Source organism: Zootoca vivipara, chromosome 3, assembly GCF_963506605.1.
Source record: "Zootoca vivipara chromosome 3, rZooViv1.1, whole genome shotgun sequence".
Classification (NCBI taxonomy): Eukaryota; Metazoa; Chordata; class Lepidosauria; order Squamata; family Lacertidae; genus Zootoca; species Zootoca vivipara.
Genome location: NC_083278.1, coordinates 86,672,385 through 86,696,665, shown reverse-complemented (window position 1 = coordinate 86,696,665; position 24,281 = coordinate 86,672,385). Strand labels below are relative to the sequence as shown.

The 24,281-nt window shown below is 43.8% G+C and overlaps 1 protein-coding gene across 3 annotated transcripts in view; it reads right to left on the bottom strand.

Moving 5' to 3' along the window:
* Positions 1-222: 222 nt before the first annotated feature.
* The window catches only part of FOSL2 (FOS like 2, AP-1 transcription factor subunit), a 28,695-nt gene continuing 4,636 nt past the window's right edge, over positions 223-24,281 (bottom strand). For all 3 annotated transcript variants that reach the window (XM_035111503.2, XM_035111501.2, XM_035111502.2), the window contains exons 2-4: positions 13,072-13,326; positions 9,359-9,466; positions 223-7,727 (exon numbers count right to left, since the gene is read on the bottom strand). In XM_035111503.2, coding sequence (XP_034967394.1) covers positions 7,218-7,727; positions 9,359-9,466; positions 13,072-13,311 — 858 coding nt within the window. In that variant the 5' untranslated portion in view covers positions 13,312-13,326 and the 3' untranslated portion in view covers positions 223-7,217. The remainder of the gene's footprint in view (positions 7,728-9,358; positions 9,467-13,071; positions 13,327-24,281) is intronic.

The following is a 24,281-nucleotide window of genomic DNA, read 5'->3' as shown; positions in this document are numbered from 1 at the left end:
GAACTTGCAGGTTGGGGGTAGTGAACACATTCAATCATCACGAAAAGGAGCAATGACAGGCATGGAATGGTATTAAGATGGGGTGGGGGAAAGGAAGGGCGAGAGAAAGTAAAAACGGTAATATTTAAGACAAGATATATAAAACCTTCATTCGTTTCATTCTAGATTGATATTTTGTTTTTACTTTACAAAATGGTACTACTCCATTAAAACTGAAAAGCATGGCCATTATTTTCATACGTTCTTTTGTAGCAGCAAGCTTTTTCCAACCAGCTTTCATATAATTATTTTTGACATCTTTTTTTTTTAGTGCAAATATTGTCGGCCTGTATATAGCAATGAAAGGAACGAGAAGATGACCGTTCAGCCAAGCTTCTCTGCCATGGGAAGATCTAGGCAAAAGATCAGAGAAAAGGGATTCCAATTCAGTAATTTTAAATTCCACTCCACGAATTAAGCAAAGGAGGGAAAAAACTTACTTTTCTGTGTGGAAGAGAAATATAATGGCACACTCAAAAATTTACTGATCTCCGTGAATTTGCACAAATAAGATCACTGAGAACCATTTCCTCTACCAGTGTTATCATCAGTATAGATACAAACATCGAACACGAGTGCATTTAGGATCAGAGTCATGTAAACAAGAGAGAGATCCAGGCCCTTTTATCTTCAGGAATCTTAAAGCATTCTTCCATTTTACGCTATTAAACTACCTTGTGAATAAAGATACACTCTTCTCTTACCAATGTTACTTTGTGGACTACACAGTAGAATCTATATATACACAGACACAACACTTTATCCGCTCACTGAGCAAATACAAACCTGTTGTCTATTTTCTACACATAATTTCATATGCCCCCCTCCCCAACAACAAATAGCCACAAACAAGAAAGTGGACCGACCTTTTAATTGTACAAAATGGGAAAGGGAGGAGTCTTGTTTCATAGGACAGGAAAAAGTTTCATCTCTTGTACCTAGAAATAGTTTGTTTGGCCTCACCTATTACTATTTGCAGAGGATTGATTATGCTTCTTTAGAAAGTTTTCTTTATACAAAACATTAAAAAAAAAATTCCCACCCTGCTCAATTTAGTGGCTCCCATTTCTCTCGTCCCGCTTGCAGAGAGGCACAAATGCATTTCCCTCCTTCTATTCTTCTGGCTTTCGATTTTGCAGAGGTCCCAGAACACATGAGGTTTTATCTTCTTGCAGCTTTCCCTTAGGTTGATGTGATTTTCTTCCCAGTTGAGTAAGTAGAGTACACAAGCAGTGATGTGCATTAAAAAGCAGGCAACTGAAGTTGTTACTTACCGGTAAGTCATGTGATCATATATACGATCACCTCAACAGGATTTGTACTTAATGAGGAATGTCCAAATTTGTTAGTTCACAAATCAGTGAGCTAATAAGCCCTAGAAATAATCTAAGGGCTTCCTTTCTGCAATCGTTGTGGCAGCAACTTTCCAAGTATCAGATAGAGGCTTGGCCAGAGTTCTTTTGCATGCAAATCACACATGCTCTTCCACTGAACTATAGCCTTTGCCCTTAAAAAACAAACGCAACAAAAATTTGCCTGTGTTTTGATGCACACCACTCAATACCTATGGCTTACTTAAGAAAGAATTCATGCAAGTGAAAGCTACAGCAAGCTAGGAAAGTAAGATGCTTGGGCACAACCATTTTTGAAAATTACAAAAATCCTGCATGTAAATTTAGAAGACACAGCACAAGGCAGGGCAGAGCCAACTCAAGAGAAAATAACACAACTGAACTGGGGGAAATCCATAAACCAAAGATCATAAGTCCAAGTCATCTACTTTATAAAAGAAAAAAAACAGCATTTTTAAAAGTCAGCAAGGGAAGAGGGGGATAAAGGTGTTTTTAAAATACAGATCTGAGGCAGAGAAAAAGATGTAAACATTTTTTATATAAATATAAATAACAAAACAAACATGGGATTATTTGTGCCTTCTCTTAAAATATTTGACCCACTCTAATGACTGAAAATACTTCTCTCTCTGTGTGTGTGTTTTGAAAAAAAGTTGCAGAATTTCATTTTGGCATTAAAAAACAGCAACACACATTTGAGGGATGTTAAATTAAATGGTGGGCAGATTTGCTGGAGCAGACACAAAAAGTGTTTGCCTGCCAATAAATAAATGTGAAAGCAATGAGTGCTTTTAGGATTAAGGCCAAGCAGAATATAAAAGCAGCACATTGCTAGGTTCAAATGAACTTAAAAGATCAATTAATTAAAAAAAGGAAAAGGTGGTGGAGGAAATCTATTGACACCAACATGATGGCGCCAGGTTCTGTTCTATCACAAGCACATCGCTGACTTAAGAGCACAATCCCTTAAAAGACTGTGGTCATCCTATATCTACATCACCCAGGCGAAGACAAAACACTCTGAAATGGAAGAGAGCTCCAAAGCCATAATTCTTGCTGGACTGCACTCTAAACTGAATGGAAAGGAAAAGTTCAAACATTAGAAGCTGGAATGGATAGGAAGCAGGAATTTTAAAGAGTTAGTGTTGGGACACAAATATATTTTCCTTTTGAACAAAGGTGCTAGGTTTCCCCAAATGTATGGCAAATTAACGAGTAAAGACATCCGTAATAATCAAGATGCATGCAAAAACAAGTAGGGAAATGTTTCCTAGATCAGAGCACTATCTGTTCCAGGCTTCACCTACAAAACATCTCTAGTCCCTTTTCCACAGTAAAGCCATCACTGGGACATGGGGCTTCATAATGTCTACAGTTGGGATGTCATCCATTATGCCAAGACATAGTTGAGGTGCCATCCATCTGGATGTACTTCTGTAGTGCTCCTGACTAAATTAATCCCACCAGGGTGTCATCTGCAGGCTGACATGCCAAGACTAAAACCCAGATCTGTCTCTATCATCCTGTAGGACCAAGAAGAAGTGGAAGAATTAATCAAGAAGTGTCCAAGAGGCCAAAAAGCCACTGCTTGTGCCTTGCAAGGATTAAACTGGAGTTCCATCTGGGCAGCTTTAGGAAGTACGTGTGATATAACCCTTTCAGATGTACAAATTCACAAGTGAAGATGAAAAGCAGAATCTGGAGCTAAAACTCGATTCACACAGCAAAACATGCCTGAATCAACTGTAAGACTCGGATGCACAGGAATATCTGCCACAAAATGACCCTAGAAAGTTCCTTTGTGGAGGAGAACAGTGGCAAGTCACGATTCTGGCCAGCAGAAAGGGTGAAGGTGAGCCAAAGCTCACCAGGGAACCTTATTCAAGTGATATACAGTATATAGCACCATACGTCTCCCCAAAGAAGCCAGGCAATGGTATTTTGTGCCTCAAAGAGCTACAATTTCCAATGCCCTTAACAAAATACAGTTCCCAGGAGGCTTTGAAGGGGGGGGGAGGAGTCATGTGCTCTAAATGTATATGGCATGTACATGGCCACACACTAAAGTTGCCTGAGGACAGATCTGAGGTCAACAACAGGAAGCAGTTCAGAGACCTCTTTTCTAATTGCTTCCAGCTATAAACCCAGATCTTTCCCAAGGCAAACTTTGAAAAAATGGAACTCTTCCACAGACCTTGCCTACCGCCTTTCTTACTTGCCACAAAACCAACAAGTTCTAAGTCCTGCCTCTCCTATTTTTTTTTATAACTTAGAAAACAAGCTGGAGCAAAAAGCCCTGCCAACCCTTGTATTTTCTCTAGTCATCTCCAGGTTTTCTGTTAACAGGCTTTGTGCCCTTTGCTCAGAGTTATCCATCAAACTGCTGCGGCAGCACCACCACTGAAACCAACTGACAAATGGCAGCCTCACATATAAGCCTGCATATGTGCCCCAAGGCATCTTCGTGGGCACTTGGATAGTACTGGGAATTTCAGAGAATGCTCTCTCTTTTCTGCTAATAGTTACAAGCCTGGCAGAGAAGTTGCCTCCATCGCATTCAAACCTTTTCTTTTCCAAGGATTTCTAAGACGGACATGAAGCCTGGGTCAATCTGACCCAGCGCAGTTAAATGGGCTAGCAACATGTGATTTAAAAAAAAAAAGTTCTTGGCCTGCTGAGACAAGCAGCATTTCAGAGAATACACCAGTGATTTAGTGAAAAGTATATTGTGCTATTTTTTTATTTTTTTAAATGCTACAGTCAGATGATGCAGTTTTCTGCTCTCCCTGTTATGCTTAGAATATTTTCTATTAAATGATGCTTAGAGCCAGGAACACTAGTCCTCAGAGAAGGGTCACTGTCGTTAATGGGCATGGTCAGCCCAGGTTCATTCATTTCCAAGAGGTCTACTCTGAATAGCATTTGCCCTGAATACAAGCCTGAGTCTCTTCCAGTGGCGCTGTCTAAAAAGGGAAATGTCAGAAGAAAAATGCCTGGATTTTAGTATCTTGAAGAAAATGCCTTTCCAGTATAGTTTTGCTTTTAAATATGAAGAGTTACTACCACGAGTCTCATTTACTCTGAGCTTAAGCGATTGTGCGATTGAAGTGCATCTTAGTAGAATCATAGAGTTGGAAGAGACCACAAGGGCCATCCAGTCCAACCGTATTAAAGGCCGTTTCCACAAAATGGATATGCAGTTCGTGCTGTCATCCAAAACCCAAAACTGTGGCTTTCCTTTCTGCAAAGAGTAGCTTGAAAATATGTAGGTAATGCCTGGTGAACTTTTAAGAGGACAGAAGGGCTCTAAGCGCAACTGCCGGTGGACAGAGGTAGTTTTTTAGCGCTTTGCATAGCTCTTTTCTCCTCCCCATGGCCAGCACAGGCAATATAAATAATGCAAATTTCAAAACTATACTCAAATATGTGCATGCTTGATTCAGGTTACAGAATTTGGCTTCTTCTCATTGCAGTTGCTATTAAGTATGGCTTTGATTTATTCTGACTAGCCAGAAGCTCCAATCACACAAATAGCCTAGGACAGTGGTTCTCAAACTTTTTGAAGGGATGGGCTTGAAAATTGCTGGTGGTCTCACCAGACCACTTAATAAACTTCTTTTGCTCTACAAAGCAAAGAAACACATACCTTGCATTTTAATAAAGCATAGTCTTGCTTTCCTAACTGGATGGATGTGCCTGTTTTTCTGAGCAACGTTCTGTGAAGTCATGTATCCTTGCTGGGCAGTGTTTTCGGTGGGCAACATGAATGGAACTTGTGGGCTGCCAGCAGCCTGTGAACCACAGTTTGAGAACCTCTGGCCTTTCACAATGACATGCAAGCAGCTGACCTAACACTATGGCTGATATCCAGATGCATTAAAAACAACAACAACAACAACAACAACCAGTCAATGGGAATTGAGTCACTGACTTCATTGGAAACACTCAAAAGACTTAAGCAAATTCCCCAGCTGTTAAGGCAGAGTCTCAAGGAAGGCAGCGATGCTCACCAATGGAGTTAAACATGGCTTGAAGAGATGCCCCCCAGATGAGAAAGCTGGTCTCCAAAGAGCACAGTGAGATCATGTATCCATCTGCCATCTTGCCTAATAAATCCTGAGGTCAAATGAAAACAAAAATGACAGTGGAAACCAGCAAACATAAATATGCTCGTGACAGGAACCCTAGTTAGCTTGGGCTAAAAGGGATGCTCTCTATACAAAAATAAGGCCTTAACCTAACGAGGGGAGAACCCAGCAAACTTCTCTCCGATTCAGCTCTGCAAGCCCAAGCAGCTGCGCTGTTTTAAGTGCAATAGGATTTTTGTCTAGGCACCACAGAAGATGCGAGAAAAAGCAAAGCCCACTGGCCATTTCAGTAGTGAGCACAGGTTTTCAAACAGCCATATCCACCTGAACGTGCAGCGAAAAGAGTGCAGCAAAGGACCATACCCAGGCACGAAAACTATTTTCCCGCTAATGTCTCCAGGACCAGAAAGGGAGCCAAGGAACTACAAGGCCTGAAGTCATCAAATTGCAACAGACACAAACTTTGGCTAGGAACTGATGAGCGAAGTGCAACACACACACACACACACACACACAGAGAGAGAGAGGAATTATCCAAGGGAGCACCCAGCTTGCTTCCTGCACTTTCGCCCTCAGTGAATCCTTTTCCTGGACCAGCCACAAGAGAAAGAATAGCAGCACTGCTGCACTGCAACGGTTCACAGAGCTGGGAGCCGGTGGCTTTTGTTTGAGAGCAGCCCAGCATCCGAGTCAGGCGTGCGGGGGGGGGGGGGGAGAGACATCACACTCAAGGTGGCTGGCAGCCAAGGGGAAAGGCAACGTAGGGTCCAGCCACCGATTTGACAAAACGCCAATTGCAGAACAACCTATGCCAGAGACAAAGGCTTAGTGGGAACTCACTCTGGCATCTCCCCAGTTCCCTTGGCACCGATCCTGGCCCACTGATGTGGAGGCATGCTGTAGTCATGGCCTTTGCAACGCACCAAGAAATAACGTGTTTATCTGCATACTCTTTCGAGGAGACCCCTCATTTTTTGTCAACAGAACATCCAACACTTGTTTCTTCCCATGCTACCCCACTTTCCCCAAAACAAAGGTGCAAGGAGTGTTGTTGGCGGTGTTTTTTTTTTTAAAGAACCATTTGGACCTGTTATTTTATTCCTCTCTCAGTTCTGCACCATCTATTCCAAAAAGCCCACCCCCTCACCCAACAACAGCAAGAATCCCGCGTGGGCAGATCCTAACATCAGCAGCGGTTTAATGACAATTGCCACAAGCCTTTTTTTTGTTGTTGTTAGAGTTTTCGAAATGTCATGGTATCCAACAGAAAGGAAAAAGGTGAGAGCCCAAATGAGATCAAACTAACTGGAATGTACTACGTAGCACAGAAGAGAACCTGGTTTCGCCAGTCCATTCATCAGCGTGACAGGGGGACGGGCTAGCGATTTACTGAAGCTCACATCCGTTCGCACTAAACTTTGGATGGGGAGTTTGGCTCTCCCACCCACCTCTGCACACACACACAACCATGTAGTCTAAGCACTTGGGTCCCAGTAATGCGACTTCTGCTTCCCCACCCCACTCCTAGATGGCTTTACATCTGTTCTGGCTCTTCCCGTCCCAGGAAGTTTCTGGAGCTACATACACAATTTCCCCTCTTCTTGCTTTTGCTGCCCTTGTGCATGGTGGGAAAAAGAAAATAAGTCATTGTGCTGGTCTTTTGATCTCAGCAGAGGCGGGGTTTCCCCCTCCAGAGTAACTGAGTGGGGTGGGGTGGGGGGGCCAAAGGGAAAAGGGGTTACAGTGCCAGCAGAGTCGGGGAGTTCAAGGAATCCGAGGACTGGTCGCCGCTGCTGCTGCTCCTCCGGTGAGCTTTGGAGCAAGACTCCGAGGGCGAGAGAGGAGACTCCTGGTCCAGCACGCTGGGGTAGGTGAAGACCAAGCTGGAAGCTCCAGGGGTGATGGCGGGTGTCGAGGTCACCACAATGGGAGTGTTGAGCGGCTCTTCCCCATAGAAGCCCCCTACGATGCTGATAGGTTTAATGACTGATCTCTGCCCTTTCTCGAGGTCAGAGGAGGAGGAGGGGATCTCTTCTTCTACGGGCTCCTGCTTTACCACTATAGCATTGCTCACTCCAGTCCGGACGGTCTGGAGGCTGTGAGATGGCGGGGTTCGGCGTTCCTCAGGGCTGATCTTGCACATCGGGCTGTGAGCCATTAGCATAAACCTCAGCTTCTCCTTCTCTTTCTCGAGTTCGGCGATCTCCTTCTGCAACACAGACTTCTCTTCCTCCAGCTCCTCGGTTTCCTACAGATCCAGGAGAAACAAGAGGATCAGCGGCAGCAATACAGAGCCCAAACTAAAAAACACAACAAGGTGAGCACCAGTAGATAGAGGGGGCTTAATATAAATATTTGTAAGTTACTGGTTTGAGGAATGCTGACTAGCCACTGAATTACAGGATATACATTTGGAAACAAAAATTCTTGTTGTTTAGTCGTTTAGTCGTGTCCGACTCTTCGTGACGCCGTGGACCATAGCACGCCAGGCACTCCTGTCTTCCACTGCCTCCCGCAGTTTGGTCAAACTCATGTTCGTAGCTTCGAGAACACTGTCCAACCATCTAGTTTGGGCAACTCCCAAACTTGTGTTTGGGCACAAAAACCTCTGCTGACTAATGCTTTCTCTCTCCATAGTTCTAGTTACAGGTAGGTAGCCGTGTTGGTCTGCCATAGTCGAAACAAAATTTTAAAAAAATTCCTTCCAGTAGCACCTTAGAGGCCGACTAAGTTTGTCATTGGTATGAGTTTTCGTGTGCATGCACACTTCCTCAGATCTGAAGAAGTGTGCATGCACATGAAAGCTCATACCAATGACAAACTTAGTTGGTCTCTAAGGTACTACTGGAAGGAATTTTTTTTTATTTTGTTTCGCTTTCTCTCTCCCTTTCTTTTTAAGAAACAGGTGTTTTCAATATTCAGGTATCTTAACCCTCACGTTTTTGGGGGGAGGGGGAGCCGCTACAGCAAAGTAGTATGTTCAATCAAAATATAGAAGGCTCAGTATCCCTAAATATTGCACCTTAGTAATTCACTGCTGTGGATCTCTACCAGGAACAGTGAATGAACGTCTTCCACACTGATGCACACACTGCTTGGATAGGTACCATATCGGTTAGAGAACAAGGTAGGAGCTAGCTGCCTCTCACACTTGCCTCAACATGTGGATGCAACTACATCCTGCATCCACTGCAAACTGGAGCCACTCCCAGCATTTCTGATCCCAGCAACTCTGCATGTGAAGAATGCTAAAGACAGCTCTCGTCTCCTGGCTGTCTTAAAGCTGACAGGGCCAGAACAGAGGACAGTAGAGAACAGAGAACAAGTAGAAGCATTTGATGCTCTGCGGAACATGGTACCACTTCAATGCTTGCTGTGTCATCATGTGTAAACCCAGCAAGAAAGAACTGGGAGACCTGCCACATAGATCAAGGATTGCCAACCTTTTGGCGTCCATTTGCAAACCGGAGAAATGGCTGCAGGCACCACAAACACACATCTACACCCCAAAAGCTGTTTTAATGGGTACAATAGAATACTTCATAGAATCATAGTTGGAAGAGACCACAAGGGCCATCCAGTCCAACCCCCTGCCAAGCAGGAAAGTCTTCTTTCAAGCCTAAATTCATCGGGAGAGAAGGGGAGGAAGACCCTGGGGGCAGGCACACCTCTGAGAGCACATGTGTGCCCCAAGTGTTCTGTTGGTGATCCCTGCACTGCATCAACTTGTGTCAGGCCACTCCAAATTCCTCTAGAAGATAAGCCCGCTGAAGGAGAGGGTCAGTATATTAGGCAAACTTTACAAAACATATCCGTTCTGGATGGCTGAAAGTGAGCATTCTCAAAAAAGGAGGAGACTTCTAAGGAGGGAATACGTACTGCCTGAAGTTTCTCAGTCAATTCTCGGCGCCTGTTACGGCATTTAGCAGCTGCTAGTTTGTTCCTCTCTCTCCTTATCCTTCTCTTCTCTTCTTCCTCAGGCGACAACTGTGGTCAAACAAGCAAAGAGAAAAACCAACAACACCATCAGATCACAGGTGGCAAGAGAAGAAAACTCATTTCCAAACGATCAACCACAATGAGAAAGGAGCCACGTCTGGTTTACTCCACAGCATGTTCATTGAACTCTCTGGGCATAGTCATATGTTTTAGTTATAAGATATGGGGTGCCCCCCCTCCACCCCAAAATATGAAGTTGGATTCCACAACTTCCATTAGCCCCACTCAGCTGGTCAGGGGGAATCCAACAACATCTGTACGTCACCAAGTTCACCATTGATGTTGCTGCAACATCATCTGAAGGGTATTAGGTTTACTCTCCCTGTATTACAAAGAAAATTCTCTAGAAAGAACCACTTGTGTCATAGCCCCAGCCCAAGGATCAGACATGGGAGATGGATCAGCCAGTTTGGGCTGCGCTCACCACGCCACAGCCGCCACAGTTCCAGACACTGACTCAGGAAGCTGGCAGCCTTGAACCTGTGAACCCCAAGGCAGGAGGATCACTAGTCACGAAAGCAAACCCCTTAACAACTTCAAGGGAACGTCAGCCATAGAGGAAGAGTGAGCAAGGTGGTGGTGATTGAGGAGGAGCAAAAGTGTGAAGAAACTGAAGAGGAAGATTGGGCAAGACGGACAGTGAATCTGCAATCAAGGCCAAACACACAGCCGATTCTCTCCCAAAGTTGTTTCACAACGAGGGTGGTTTGTGAGGTAAAAGTATAGGAAGATGTTGCAAGCTTCTGTTTCTTGAAACAAACTATATGCCTCTTCCCTCTTGAAAAACAGTTGTTAACTTGAAGGTCAGGCGCCAAGGTCCTCAAGGGCAGGACAAATTGGAGAAGCCCATATCAAATCAAAAAATAGGCTGCTTTGTTTGGTATCAAGAAGTACTTTTCACTCCCATCGCTTGGGATTTTCCATCATTGACACATTACGCTTTCCAAATCAGCCCAGCCCTAGAGAGAAGATAAAAGTCACAAAGGAACCAAAGATGGCCTCCGAGTGCATGTACGGCTGTGAGGCAACAACTCATGTGGAGCAATTATAATTTATAATGCTTTCCTGTTCCTTTGATATGGCTTATGTATTTATTTAAACTATTGCTTGAGTGTAACAAAAGCTCCATGTGGTTTACAAGAAACATTAAAATTATCAATGAAAAAAAATTAAAAACAAGTAATGAAAAACATTTATATAAAGCATTAAAATCAGCAGTAAACTAAAGGAGATTAAAACACATAAACATCTATGTGTCTGGATAGGCTGGCCTAAACAAAAAGTGTTTTAAGCAGGTGCCAAGAAGAATGCAGTGAAGGTGCAGCCTGATATCAATAGGCAGGGAGTTCCAAAGTTTCGGTGCCACCACACAAAAAGAATGATTTCTTACAAGTGTGGAATTTCTTACAAGTGTGGAATGTGTGGCACAGTACCAGTTTTGCAGATCAAAGCAGTCAAGGGGGCACATGGAGTAAGGTGAACCCACAAGATGTTTTTGCTTTTTACTCTAATGGGTGCTTAATGTATTTTAGTAGGTTATGCCAAGTTATTAAGTTGTACGCCATCTTAATTTCTTCTGGCTTAAAGGCAGAACAACAGAATACAATAAAGGTAAAGGTAAAGGGACCCCTGACCATTAATTTAGTCCGGCCCCCCACAAAGTCTGAGGGACGGCGGACCGGCCCCCTGCTGAAAAAGTTTGCTGACCCCTGGCATACACTGTAGAATTGTGAGGGTTGTACCCAATGCTGCCATTCCCCTTGCACAACAGCCTTCCCCTTGCGCAACAGAACTTCCCCTTCTCTCCAGTCCCCCGGGCACCTTCAAAAATCTGTTCTAGAGATTTGAGGGACCCTCCAGAGCAGCTTGGGGGCAGGGGGATACAGCCCTTAAGTTTTTAAGATTCCACAAGACTCTATTTTGTTGCTTTTGCTGCAAAAGGCCAACAGTGCTACTCCCCTGGAAACGGCCACAACACTGATGGGGTAATCCCCCAAAATCAGGCAAAGCAGCCACAAATCCCACTCAGGCGCCTACAAAACCCAGAGCAGGCTACCAATCTCCAATAACAAGGCCTCATTTGCTTACATCTGCCGTCACTGAAGTGAAGCAAACCACCTGGGTTCACGCAAATACCTTTTTCATGCAAATGCAGCCAAACAAAAAAGGGAGTCAAAAAGAGCTTAGCTGACAAGATCCTTGTCTGAGATTACTACAAAGGCACTCATGATGTTGATGGTGGAGGATTTAGCATTCAACTGGTAGCAGCAGCTAATCTCACCTAACCCTGAAGCTGTTTTCCACAGGAAAAAAAGACTCTTATTATCATCTCTTGATAGGCGTGTGCTTTAAAGAAGAAACTGATCTCAAAACAGAAGGGTTCTGGATGAAACTGGAGAGAGCAGAAAAAGGCGTAAGTGGAGAGAAGCAGCCTTGTCTCCTCTGCTTTGATTCATTTAAAAACAAGCGTTGTTTTAAAGATGTATTATGGAATTCGCCTTGCCCCAAGATCTGGTGACAGGCAGCAGCTCAGACAGCGTTAAAGTGGGGATTAGACAAATTCAAGGAGAATAAGTCTATCAGTAGTCACTACGGTAGTCATGATGGCTATGTGTGCTACCTCCAGAATCATTCTGAACACCATGATCCACTGTAAGAGAGAGGCCCATTGCCCTAATATCCTGCTTATGGGCTTCCCAGAGGCACATGGCTGGCCAGTGTGGGAATGAGGATGTCAGACTAGATAGGTATTTGGTCCAGTAACTTCTTATGCTCTTAGGGTGGAATAAGTTCATGGCTGAACAGACTAGGGTATAACAGTAACCTCATGTTGGGTTACCACCTCCCCAGTTCTTCAGTTCAGTCATATACCCCCAGGACCAGCAAAATAGAAAGGTGTTTAAAAACTAGCTCTGCTCCAGTAACTTTCACTATTAAAGTATGCCAAACACAAGAACTTGGCTTTAGGTTTCCAAATATACGTTCTGGTCAGGAAACCTTATTATTAACACAACAATACTGCCCATCTTCTCAACGACATTTTGTGCTCTGATAAACTGTGTGTTCATTCAGGGCTGGAATCAAAAGTGAAGTATCAAGTACGAAACACAAGAAACAATGGAGACTATCCAATGATAACTATCAGAATCTACTCATTCCACTCAGCAGGACAGACACTGGGGGAATTGCCACCAAAGCCTTTATACAAATGGAAGCCTAAGGCAAAGACATCAAGCCGCCCCAATGATTTAACTTGGAAGTCCCAACTGGTGGCAAGTTTTTACAGGTCCTCAATACTTCCCCAGCCTTGTTCCAATAGCCCTTCATTGGAAATAACAGGGGATAAAGCAAGCATGTGCTTTAATGGTAACGATTGCTTCTTGCCATGCTTTTTTGGAACGCCCTAAATAGAAGTATCTGCCCTCCAAGTTAGCCTCACGTACCCCATGGACACAAAGAGAAAGATGAGGTCACCCAAAACCCTTGGAACATGAAGTTATTTGCCTTGGAAGCTCTGCATTCAGCTTCGAGAACTTACAAGCACAAGCAGCTAGCGGATTGCACCAAGTCATTTCAACCAATGTTCAACCTACCTGCTCATCTCTCCTTCTCCTGCCCACTGTGGTCCCAATGGTTTTAATGACACCCGGTCTCTGAAGAGCTGTATGTCCAGTAACCGAGGACAGGTTTTGCAGGCCATGGCTGTAGGGATGCGAGCGAGAGTAGGCACTTGGCATGGAGGTGATCACAGTGGGCTGCACCATCCACTGCAGGTCTTGGCTGGTGGTGATGGCGTTCAGGGTAGGAATAAAAGCGTTGCTCGATCCTGGCATATCTACCCGGAATTTCTAGAAGACGAGGAGAGAAAATCAGTAGAACCAGAATTAGTGGAACGTTAAGCAAGGTGGCAGGCGTAGCACACCAGCACAGGCTGTTCTTGGGACACCTGATGGGAGTCTCCTCCAGATGTTGTGGGATTCCAACTCCCATGAGCCCCAGTGAGCGCAGCCAATGGCCAGGGATGATGGGAACTGCAATGCAACAACATCTAGAGGGCAAGGTGTCTATTCTGACGGGCAGTAGCTTGCTCTGCAGGTGCTCAAGCCAAGGTCTCTCTCAGTTCTGCTATGTAAGTTATTTTTAACTGAAGACGCTGTAAGATTAAACCCAGCACCTTAATATATGCTGCATGTGCTCTGCCTGTGGGCTGTACTAAAACTCTAGAGAAGGAGTGGAGAACCTATAGCCCTCCAGACGTTTTTGTATCCCAACTCACATGACCACTGTCTAAGCTGCTATATTTCCATAGTCAGAGCCTTGGTCCATCTAGTTCATGGGTCGGCAAACTAAGACCCGCGGGCCGGATCAGGCCCAAGTGCCTTCTAAATCTGGCGCGGGGATGGTCTGGGAGTAGCTGCGTGGATCGCCAGCGTGCACGTTCTTTCCCTCTCCCTCACACGCCTCCTCCCTCCCTCCTTCTGGCTTCTCCCTGCCCTGCCTAGAGGAGGAAAGGGGCTGGGCTTTGTTGGTGCCAGCCCCTCTCCGGAGCCCTTTCGCACGCCACTCATCGTCCCTCCGTTGCCACCAGCCCCTGCCACTCGCAAGACAAAGGAGCCGTGGTTGGCTGCGCGCCCCTCTCGAGCGGCCGCCATTTAAAGGAGCCCTTTCACATGCCGCTCATCGTCCCTCATTCATTTCCCCCCCCCCAAAAAAAATATAGTCCGGCCCCCAACAAGGTCTGAGGGACAGTGGACCGGCCCCCTGCTGAAAAAGTTTGAGGACCCCTGATCTAGTTCCACATTGTCCACTCTGATTCCCCAGGCAGAGGACACCCCCAGTTCTACCCTGGAGATGCAAAGGATTGAACCTAGAACCTTCTGCATGCAGGGCCAACTACCGGGTAGCTGGATCATCACTTGCAGGGCTATTTGCACAGCACAGAAGACTAGACACAGAAAGCTATTCACACTTTTGAGCCCCATTTTACAAGTTGAAAAATTGAAAGGTTATTCCAAGAGCTGAAATACAAGGCATGCCTTTGGTTCCTTCATTTCACTAGGGCAGGGGTGGCCAGCTCCCAAGAGACTGTGATCTACTCACAGAGTTAAAAACTGGCAGTGATCTACCCCCTTTGGGGGGATTCAGGTCAAAGCTGTTGAGCTTTATTTAGGAAGGAAGAGGCCCGTTTTTTTAGGGGTCATTTACCAAACTAATCCACTAACTGTGTGATCATATACATGTGTACTTGGAAGCAAGTCGCATAGAGTTCAAATTAAGCATTTCTTTTCTCACCAATGTAGCCCTAACGTCACTTGGAGTCTTTCTTTCGGGTCCAGAAACTCATAAATTGAATAAATAATACTAATTTGTTTCTGGCTTTTAACCATGGAGGAACATTCAAAAATCTTAATCCCCACCCTACACAGTTGCATTTCACCTCAGCCTACCACCACATTCAATAAAATGAGAAGAAAGTAAAGGAGGGGGAAATAATCAGGAAATAAACCCACACAGGTTGGGCAAGACAAATGGGCAAGATTCTTGTTTGGGCATCTTCCATTCACTCCCTCACAAATTCTCAGCAGGCAGCCTGGCTACAGCCCAGTCAATTTTCTTCCATTCCCAGGATGCAATGCGGCAAGACAAAACGAGGAGTTTGGCTCATGATGCTGCAGAACTACACCAGCCTCGGAAGAGACATTGGCCTGAGATAAGGACTATCCCGCCCTGACCCATCACAAGAAACCTATGGCCACAGCTGCTTAGAAGGCAAAGAGACAGCCAACAATGATATAATCTTTTTTTTTGCATGCAAAGTGTAGATACACAAATCCCTTTGTGTACCTAGCAAAGTCAGAAGATACTGTAGTCAGCGGCATGCCTACCACTTTAAATACATTTCACAAAGAATTTAAGAGAGAGACACCGCTTTCAGTATGACATTACTTTGCTGTTTATCAGATTTTTATCTGATTGCTGCTGCCTATTATTTATTTGTTGTGGTCTGAATGGTTAATTGTTGGGTTTTTTCCTTTTCTATGTTGCAAGCCGCCTTATAAACCTGTTGGTGAGGCGTGGCAAATAAATAAATCTCTTTTAAAATACAAAGGTGGAGACTGTTTTCTGGTGCTTGTTTTACCAACATGACCCTGGGTTTTGAGCTGAGGAACAGCTGTGCCTTCTGCTGGTACAACACACCCATTCTGGGATCACATGGAAGGAGTGTTTCTTTTAAAATAAAAAATAAAAAAAGAGTAGAATATAAAGATGCCTCCAGCTGCAGCAGATTTACGTGCCTATATTTTAATAATACCTTATAAAATGTGTTTGGGGATTCAGATCAGAAAAATTCCCTGCAGCTCTTTGCTCTGTCTAGACAAAACAAAACAGAAGCTTTTAAAAAGGCACTAGGTAATGATCTCCTGCAAAATAAAATATATAAAAAAGAAGCCTTGTACACCTTGTTTCCAGACCGAGGTAAATCCATCTGGATAGTTTACTGGCACCAAAACTCTGGAGGAATGGAAGCAACAAAACAAAACAATGGGCAGGCCCTGGAGGGGAAAATCTAAGAGAAGGAATGTTTTTGTCTAACAAGGGAGCCATTCAAGAAACATACAAAATGTTGGATTAGTTTTACAGGCCTATCATGTCCCCACCACTTGGGATTTTAGATCCATTAACTAAGAACCCTTGGAAAAGACCCTGATGTTGGGAAAGATTGAGGGCACTAGGAGAAGGGGACGACAGAGGACAAGATGGTTGGACAGTGTTCTCGAAGCTACGAACATGAGTTTGACCAAATTGCAGGAGGCAGTGCAAGACAGGAGTGCCTGGCGTGCTATGGTCCATGGGGTCACGAAGAGTCGGACACGACTAAACGACTAAACAACAACAACAACAACTAAGAACCATTTGAAGTCCTTGAAAAATCATCCACAATTTGGGCAATGTAAGAGCATCAAGGAGAGCAACCACCACCACAAAAACAAATTATGAGGACTTGCCTTGCAGGATCAGACCCAAGGTGCATCAGGACCACAACTCTCACCTGCCCATTAGAGGCAGCAAGACATCCCTGGGAAAGTAGTTCACAAGCAAAGCACAAGGGGGAACAATCCGCATGCTGTTATGTCCCCCACCACATCCAGCAAAAGAACATAGCCACTGAACATGGAAGTTGTGTTTCTGATTATTGCAACTAATATATACTGAAAGACTGACCCTCTTTGAGAAAAAGTTCGTGAGCACACTGAAGTAAAACGAATGGTTTTGTACTCAAATTTCTGCACTTCCAACAGTATAGGCATGCTATGTGGAAAGACAACAACAATAGAATTTTTTTGATATGTGGAACATATGTGGCTGATGGGAAGCCCAGTACACGCAAATTTATTGGCCACAGCAAGGCCGTGTCCGTGAGAAAACTAGCATTTTGTTTTCAGCTTTCGTGTCAGACTCGTCCCTCCTGAAAATAAATTGGGAGGGAAACCTGTTAATGATATTTTACAAATTGCTCGTTATCTTCCAGCTGAACCTCTTTAACAGGTAAATGCCAACAGACTGTTCCATGCCATACCATGATGTCTTTGCCAAAGAGACCTATCCTGCCGGATTTTGGGGAGGATGCAAGTTTCTCACTATTGTGACTGAGGTGAAGAATCGTAGAGTTGGAAGGGACCCAAGGGCCATTCTAGTCCAACCCCCTGCAATACAGGAAACTCAGCTAAAGCATCCATGACAGATGGTCATCCAACCTCTGCTTAAAAACCTCCAAGGAAGGAGAGTCTACCACCTCCTGAGGGAGACTGTTCCACTGTCAAACACCTCTTACTGCCAGAAAGTTCTTCCTGGTGTTTAGTTGGAATCTCCTTTCAAGCTGTGTAGCTACCCCTCGCATGCATGCTTTAAGATGAATAACGGGTTAAACGATCCACACTGGAGCAATGTTCCCTCTCTGGCGATATCCCTCCTATTATCTAGTGTCTGATTAGAGGAGGAGTCCGTGCTTGACAGGTCATAATAAATTACAATGACCTCCAAGTCACCTAGATCAGGAGCCAGAAACAAACCTCTCCCAAACAACTAGAAATTGGAAGCGGCGGAGGCTGGTTTATTACTGGAAATGGGGCATTGCCCCACCAACCTCAATCTGCCCTCAAGCCAAACCCTACCTGCCTGATTTCTTACTTAAAACCACTCCAGGGCGTGGGCCCTGGCTGCCAGCTTTCTGGGCCTCCTCCTCAGTCTCCTTGTTGTCTTTGTTGAACCCAACGGGGTGGAGAAGGATGACAATACTAAAATGGACTTGGCTCTGTCAGTTATGGGCTCTGACTCCACTCACTGTTGGCCTCCCCACTTTCCAACCCACCAGTCCCAATGGGTACCATGTGGATTGAAGGCCAGGTCAAGTATCAACAGAAAGGCAGCGGTACAACTGGCAGTGACTGCTTACATGTCTACTATGCATATACCAGCCTCTATAGTAAGAGTAGACTTCCCCAACCATGACTGCATTATGGAAGGGAATGGCAGACTTAGGCTTGTTGGACCAGCTTTGTTTTTTACTAGAACGCCAAGTACAAAAAGACGTTTCATTATAATTAAAGAAGAGGGTGCCTCTGAGCACATTCTGAGCCTAGGCATATGTTTTCAATACCAGAACAGTTGAGTTACAAAATCACGCCTTGTCTTCATTTCAGCAGCCTATTTAGTGAGAGTTAAAGATAGGGAAAGATTGAGGGCACTAGGAGAAGGGGACGACAGAGGATGAGATGGTTGGACAGTGTTCTCGAAGCTACGAACATGAGTTTGACCAAACTGCGGGAGGCAGTGGAAGACAGGAGTGCCAGGTGTGCTCTGGTCCATGGGGTCACAAAGAGTCGGACACGACTAAACGACTAAACAACAACAACAGGTTAAACAATTAAGTGTCACAACCCCATGCGGATCTTCTGCAAATAACTCAAGAGATCTAGAAGTACCTTCTACCCACTCCTCCATGGTGGGACCTTTTTCAAGACTGCTTATTGTACCCCTGCCTGCTTCATCTACATTTACCTTTAACGTAAATGACATTTTACCTACAAGGGTGTAGGAGGAAGAGAGCTTACACTTGTGCATTTATCTGTTTTACGGCACATAAATCCTTCACATACAATCACAGTGATTTTTTTTAAAATGTATGCAATCTTTATGACAGCATTCTTGGATGTTCCTGTTTTCTCCTGTACCTCTGTAGGAAAAATGCCAAATGTAAAGCTGCCTTGATGCATGGATAGCACGTTAAAGTAACACCTTATGCATGAAATTTTACCAAACCTCAATAAGCCAATCTCCAAAATATTTTTCACTCAGAGTACAAACAATCTAAAGTGATCTGATCCAAGATTGCAAAAATGAAGGTCACCGAGGAGCCATGGCAGCCAAAGCAAATAATGTCTACTGTGTTCTGCAAGAATGCAATGTGTGGAAATAAGGGCTATCTATGTGGAGTGACTGGGATGCAGATGGTGCTTTGGGTTAAACCACAGAGCCTAGGGCTTGTTGATCAGAAGGTCAGTGTTTTGAATCCCCATGATGGGGAGAGCTCCCGTTGTTCTGTCCTTGCTCCTGCCAACCTAGCAGTTCGAAAGCACCTCAAAGCGCAAGTAGATAAATAGGTACCACTCCGGCGGGAAGGTAAAGGGCGTTTCCGTGTGCTGCTCTGGTTCGCCAGAAACGGCTTAGTCATGACACAGAAGCTGTACGCCGGCTCCCTCAGCCAGTAAAGCGAGATGAGCACTGCAACCAATGGACCTAATGGTCAGGGGTCCCTTTACCTTTACCTGAAGTGATAAACTCTTATGGTTCCTCCTTTCGCAGTTTTTTTTATTTTTGGCGCAGCATTTTCGGCACACAGAATGCTTCATCACATTCTTATTTACAATCAAGACAACTGCGAGGTTAGTTATCTGAAGGCCAGTCTATTAACCACAGGATGAATCAGAGCCTTCAAAATCAAATCACTCTCCTCATTGCATCATAACCGCCTCTCTTTTAGAAAGCTTTATTTATTTACTAAAAAGATTGTTCTGTCACCAACAGAAATAGAACGGACCCACATAATACATCTCATGTTACCCATCATTTTCCAAATCGAAACAGAAATAACTAATTTGTAGCAAAATATTATAATGGTATCAAATCTACAGCCTGTGGCCCTCCACGTGGTTCTTGGGCTCCAATTCCCACCAGCCCCAGGCAACATGGCCAATTGAAAGGAATGATGGGAGTTTTAGTCGAGCAACATCTGCAGCTCAACAGGTTCTTTGCTCTTGCTCTACAAGGAACTGGTCACAGTGGCTAGGAAAAGTTGGGATCAGAGTTGGAAGGGACCCAGAGGATCAGCCCCCTGCAATGCAGGAATATGCAGCTGTCTCATACGGAAATCGAACCTGCAGCCCGGGCACTATCAGCACCACATTCTAACCAACTGAGCTATCCCCAGCAACAAAGCTTAACATAGCCCAACCCCTTCCGATTCCCATGCCTTAATCTTGCAAGACAAGATAAGTAATCTCATTGATCCGAGTATGACATCCCACCCCTCACCTTGATTAAATCACGTGCTTATTTTGTAATGCAAGTCTCTCCGAAGAAGAGGGAAAAGTGAGGTATAAATACTTATTATTATTATTATTATTATTATTATTGGTATTTATTAGGTTGAAAAATGACATTTCCATTTGCTTTTAATTGCAGGGAAGGTAGACATCTTCCAGATGCTGAACAGTGTGATCACTGACAGAAACCATGCAGAAATCTATTCTGACATTATTATTTGTCTTCGTTTCTTTATTGATTGTTATGGAGAGTTATGGAGCACATGCCAAGCAACCTTCCTTCACCAAGGAGTACTCTCAAACACGAGCAGACACAGAGGATGTAACTCCCAGGCAAGCTTGAATTCAAAGACCCCTCATATGCTGTTGTTGTTGATAATGATTACATTTAAAGCTAAAATTAAGCAGCACGTAAGGCATAGCTGCCAAGTTATCCCTTATTTTAAGGGATTTTCCCTTATGCTGAATAGGCTTCCTCGCGAGAAAAGGGAAAACTTGGAAGCTATGACGTAAGGTTGCTGGCCCTGCAGCTGAAGAAAGGTAGGCAGTGTGAGTGGTTGTGAGGACGGACGCATAAAGGGAACTGAAGCAACAGCTCTTTCCTGCACCACCTACAGCCACAGCTAACAGAATATGGGTGGGGAAACACAATGGAGCACATGAATAAAAACCAAAAGAAGCTGGTGAATTGCCTGATCAAATATTTTAGGCTTGACAACCATGAAAGGATACCGGGACAAAGAGTGAAATGTGTTCTAAGTGCACACAGCCAGTTGAACTGACCAAGCAATTGACCAGTGTCATCTTCATCTTAGAAGCGAGGCAAGAGATGCAGTAAATTCTGAAGAGCAGAATTTACAACAACATGCAGCTTCACAGAGAGCGCTGAACACTGAAGGAGAGCTTGGCATACTAATCTCGGGAAGTGGTGGACTGAGAATATGAACACATATTCATCAGCAGTCTCATTAAAGCAATCATTTGGGCCGAACAATACAGACAAGCCTTTAAAAGAAAACTCACTCTACCCATTTTCCCAAACAAGATTCCCCACATTTACTGTAAGTGAGCAAATTATTTCTTTCCATTGTACTGTATATCATCTCTGTAAACCTGTCTACGTGGAACAGCCTACAGAGGGCACCCAAGAGGCATCTTTGGCTTCGACCTGGACACCGAGAGAGTAATTTCTCGTAAGTAAATAAATAAATAAATAAATAAGGTCTTTGATGTGTGCGGAATGTCACCGACTGGCACCACTTGCAAAGTTTTATATAGGACAGTTTAAAGCACACATAACCCAAAACAAAGAAGTTCCACAGCTAGCTGATGTGAAAAAAAGTCTTATGCCTCACTTTGCCAGTAGGTTTTACACACATTACAGAAGTGGTAAGAAAGGCATTCTTGGGGGAAGAGAGGCAAGGGCAGCCAATGTAAACATGTTACGAAATATCGTACGTTTGTGTAACTGATCAGATTGTGCAACGCCTCTCAGAGAAGCTGTAGGTTTTGCCTAGGATGGCACATAAGACATCTTCAAAAAGACCTAAAAAGATCGGTATTTTACCGATCGAGAGAAAAGAGGGAGGGGCACCCACAGGGAAATAGAGAGGGCACAACGACCCTTCTGGATTTTACAGATTTCAGTTTCAACAGGAAATATTTCTCATTCTTCAAGTTCCAGCATCATTTCAGGCTAGACGCTGTACCAAAAGAGCTATCCCAAAAATGTAGCCAAATTGCGCAGACCCTGCAAGAACTTGCATTCTGAAGGTCAAAAACCATTCCACAATAAATACCAGCGAGGTCCATTCAGGCAGCAAAGGAATGTCTGAATACCAAAGGAAAGCAACAATATCACTCCCTAGCTTGCTTGAAGATGGAGCCAACACGAAAATGCATTCCATCTCCTTCCCGAACAGACGCTATTAAAAACATTGAATGGAAATGCCTACATTAGAAGGCTACTGTGAATCTATTAGGAGATGGTTCCAGCACTTCGACAGCAGCACAGCACTGAATTAATTGTAGTTTGGCACAGCTCATGAAATGGCATTTAATTTGAGACAAGGAAAAGGAAATTCAAGCTAGAACAAAAGCTGGAGAGAGAAAAGAAGGGTGGGGTTGTTGTTGTTGTTGTTGTTGTTGTTGTTGTTTTACTTCCAAACAGTAAATGATTAAGTTTCTATAAAGTAGAATTTACCTGACGGTTTCCACTGGTTTTACATTGCAGCTGTAAACTAATGGCAGTCACAATTTCTGGATAAAAACAGTGCGATTTACATGGCATAACATTTTATTATTCACTGCAAACAATCCTTTTATTTGTGGCATGCTTAAAACTAACCAATAGTTAAGTTGTGTGCTCAGTCAAGGACAGTCTTCTAACCCATATATAGCAGTTTCACCATTTTGAGTACCATATTTTTCCGTCTATAAGACGCCCCCTATTTTGGGGGACTCAGATTTAAGATTTAAGAAAATGGGGGAGATGGCCTCCGTGTATAAGACGCCCCCACATTTTTGTCATTATTTTTAAGGGGAAAAAACCTAGTTTTATACACGGAAAAATACGGTATATTTCTAATACAGTGGTACCTCGGGTTACAGACGCTTCAGGTTACAGACTCCGCTAACCTAGAAATAGTACCTCGGGTTAAGAACTTTCCTTCAGGATGAGAACACAAATTGCATGGTAGCGGCGCAGCGGCAGCAGGAGGCTCCATTAGCTAAAGTGGTACCTCAGGTTAAGAACAGTTTCAGGTTAAGAGCAGACCTCCAGAACGAATTAAGTTCTTAACCAGAGGTACCACTGTATAGTAGCTTCAAATCCAATGGACACACAAATTGGATGGATTTATGGATTGCAACTGTGATAACACAGCTGCACAGATTTCTGGAAATCAGGTTGTATAATACTGCTGTATTAGCAAAGGCCAATTTGTTGTTTCATTGTAAATACTGCTATATGTTTTCCACAGTCTCAACTATAAAAGTGGCCTTTATGACCGTGGTACGTTTGCCAGTTTGCTGAAATAGCTACACTTCAAGTATTATTTGAAGGAAAACTCTACTGGACTCAACTCTACTGCATCCTTGTCCTAAACTTATTTCTTGGTAGAAGGCCTACTGATTTCTGTGGAGACTACACTAGCGTAGTAAGAACTGTGGCTTATCTATTTTCTACTCGAGAATCTTGATGCCTCTTCATAATCCTGAAAAGATTTGTTTGTTTGTTTTAACATGCTGACATGTTTAAGCCTGAAGATTATTGGGAGGGTGGAGAGAGAAAGAGAGAAGAGGACCTCGAAAAACAGAGGGGAAAAGTATTTCAGCAGCCATGCCAGCTTAGAACACTGGCAGAGACCAGGAAAAACATATTTGCCTCCAGAGATCTTGCTTTTTAAAAAGTTGCTACTATTAAAAGAGAGAAAGAAATCACAATGAGAATAAAGTAGAAGTGTGTGCTTTTAGTCAATGTGAATAACATGCTTAGTGTTTCATTTACTCATCTCAGAAAACTGAAGTCTTATTTGTGAAAGGGGGAGAAGGGCCAAATCATTCTGAAGGAACTGTGGAGCCATGGGGGAGTGGGGGATAATACAATGTTCCTTTTGGTATGGGGCTACAGAACCTTCCTCAAATATCCTGGTTGCTACCACACACATTTTTCAATGTCTTCTGGGAAATCAGCTTAAACAATAAAAAAAACTACCCCTCATTTTGCAAACAGAAATGAGTAAATAAAAGCACATTTAGACAAATATATCTAATTCGTATAGACTATCCCAACTTCAGCACTTGGAAAGAAACCAATTTTCCACATCTTTCTAGACCCCTTCCCAGGAAAGGGATCTAAAATGAAAAATACAGAGATTTGTTTTCTTGTTTTCTACAGAGGGTCTTTCAAAAACACTGTAGCTTAATTCACAAACCCATTCAACTGAATCAAAGTGGATTTAAATCTGGCTTGGTGGCTAGACCTGTTTCTTTGCATTTCTCAAGCAGCCCAATCTTCGGAAGATGTCTCTTAATTTAATGCCCTTGATCTGCCACCAAGCCTGCAAAATATGATTAAAACTCCATTTCAGGGTGTGGGGTCCAAACAGCTGGCTTTCCAATACATTTGTCTCTCACGAATGCATATAAATATGTAAAACTGGGACTGTGACCAAGGAACATTGGAGAGATTCCTTTCA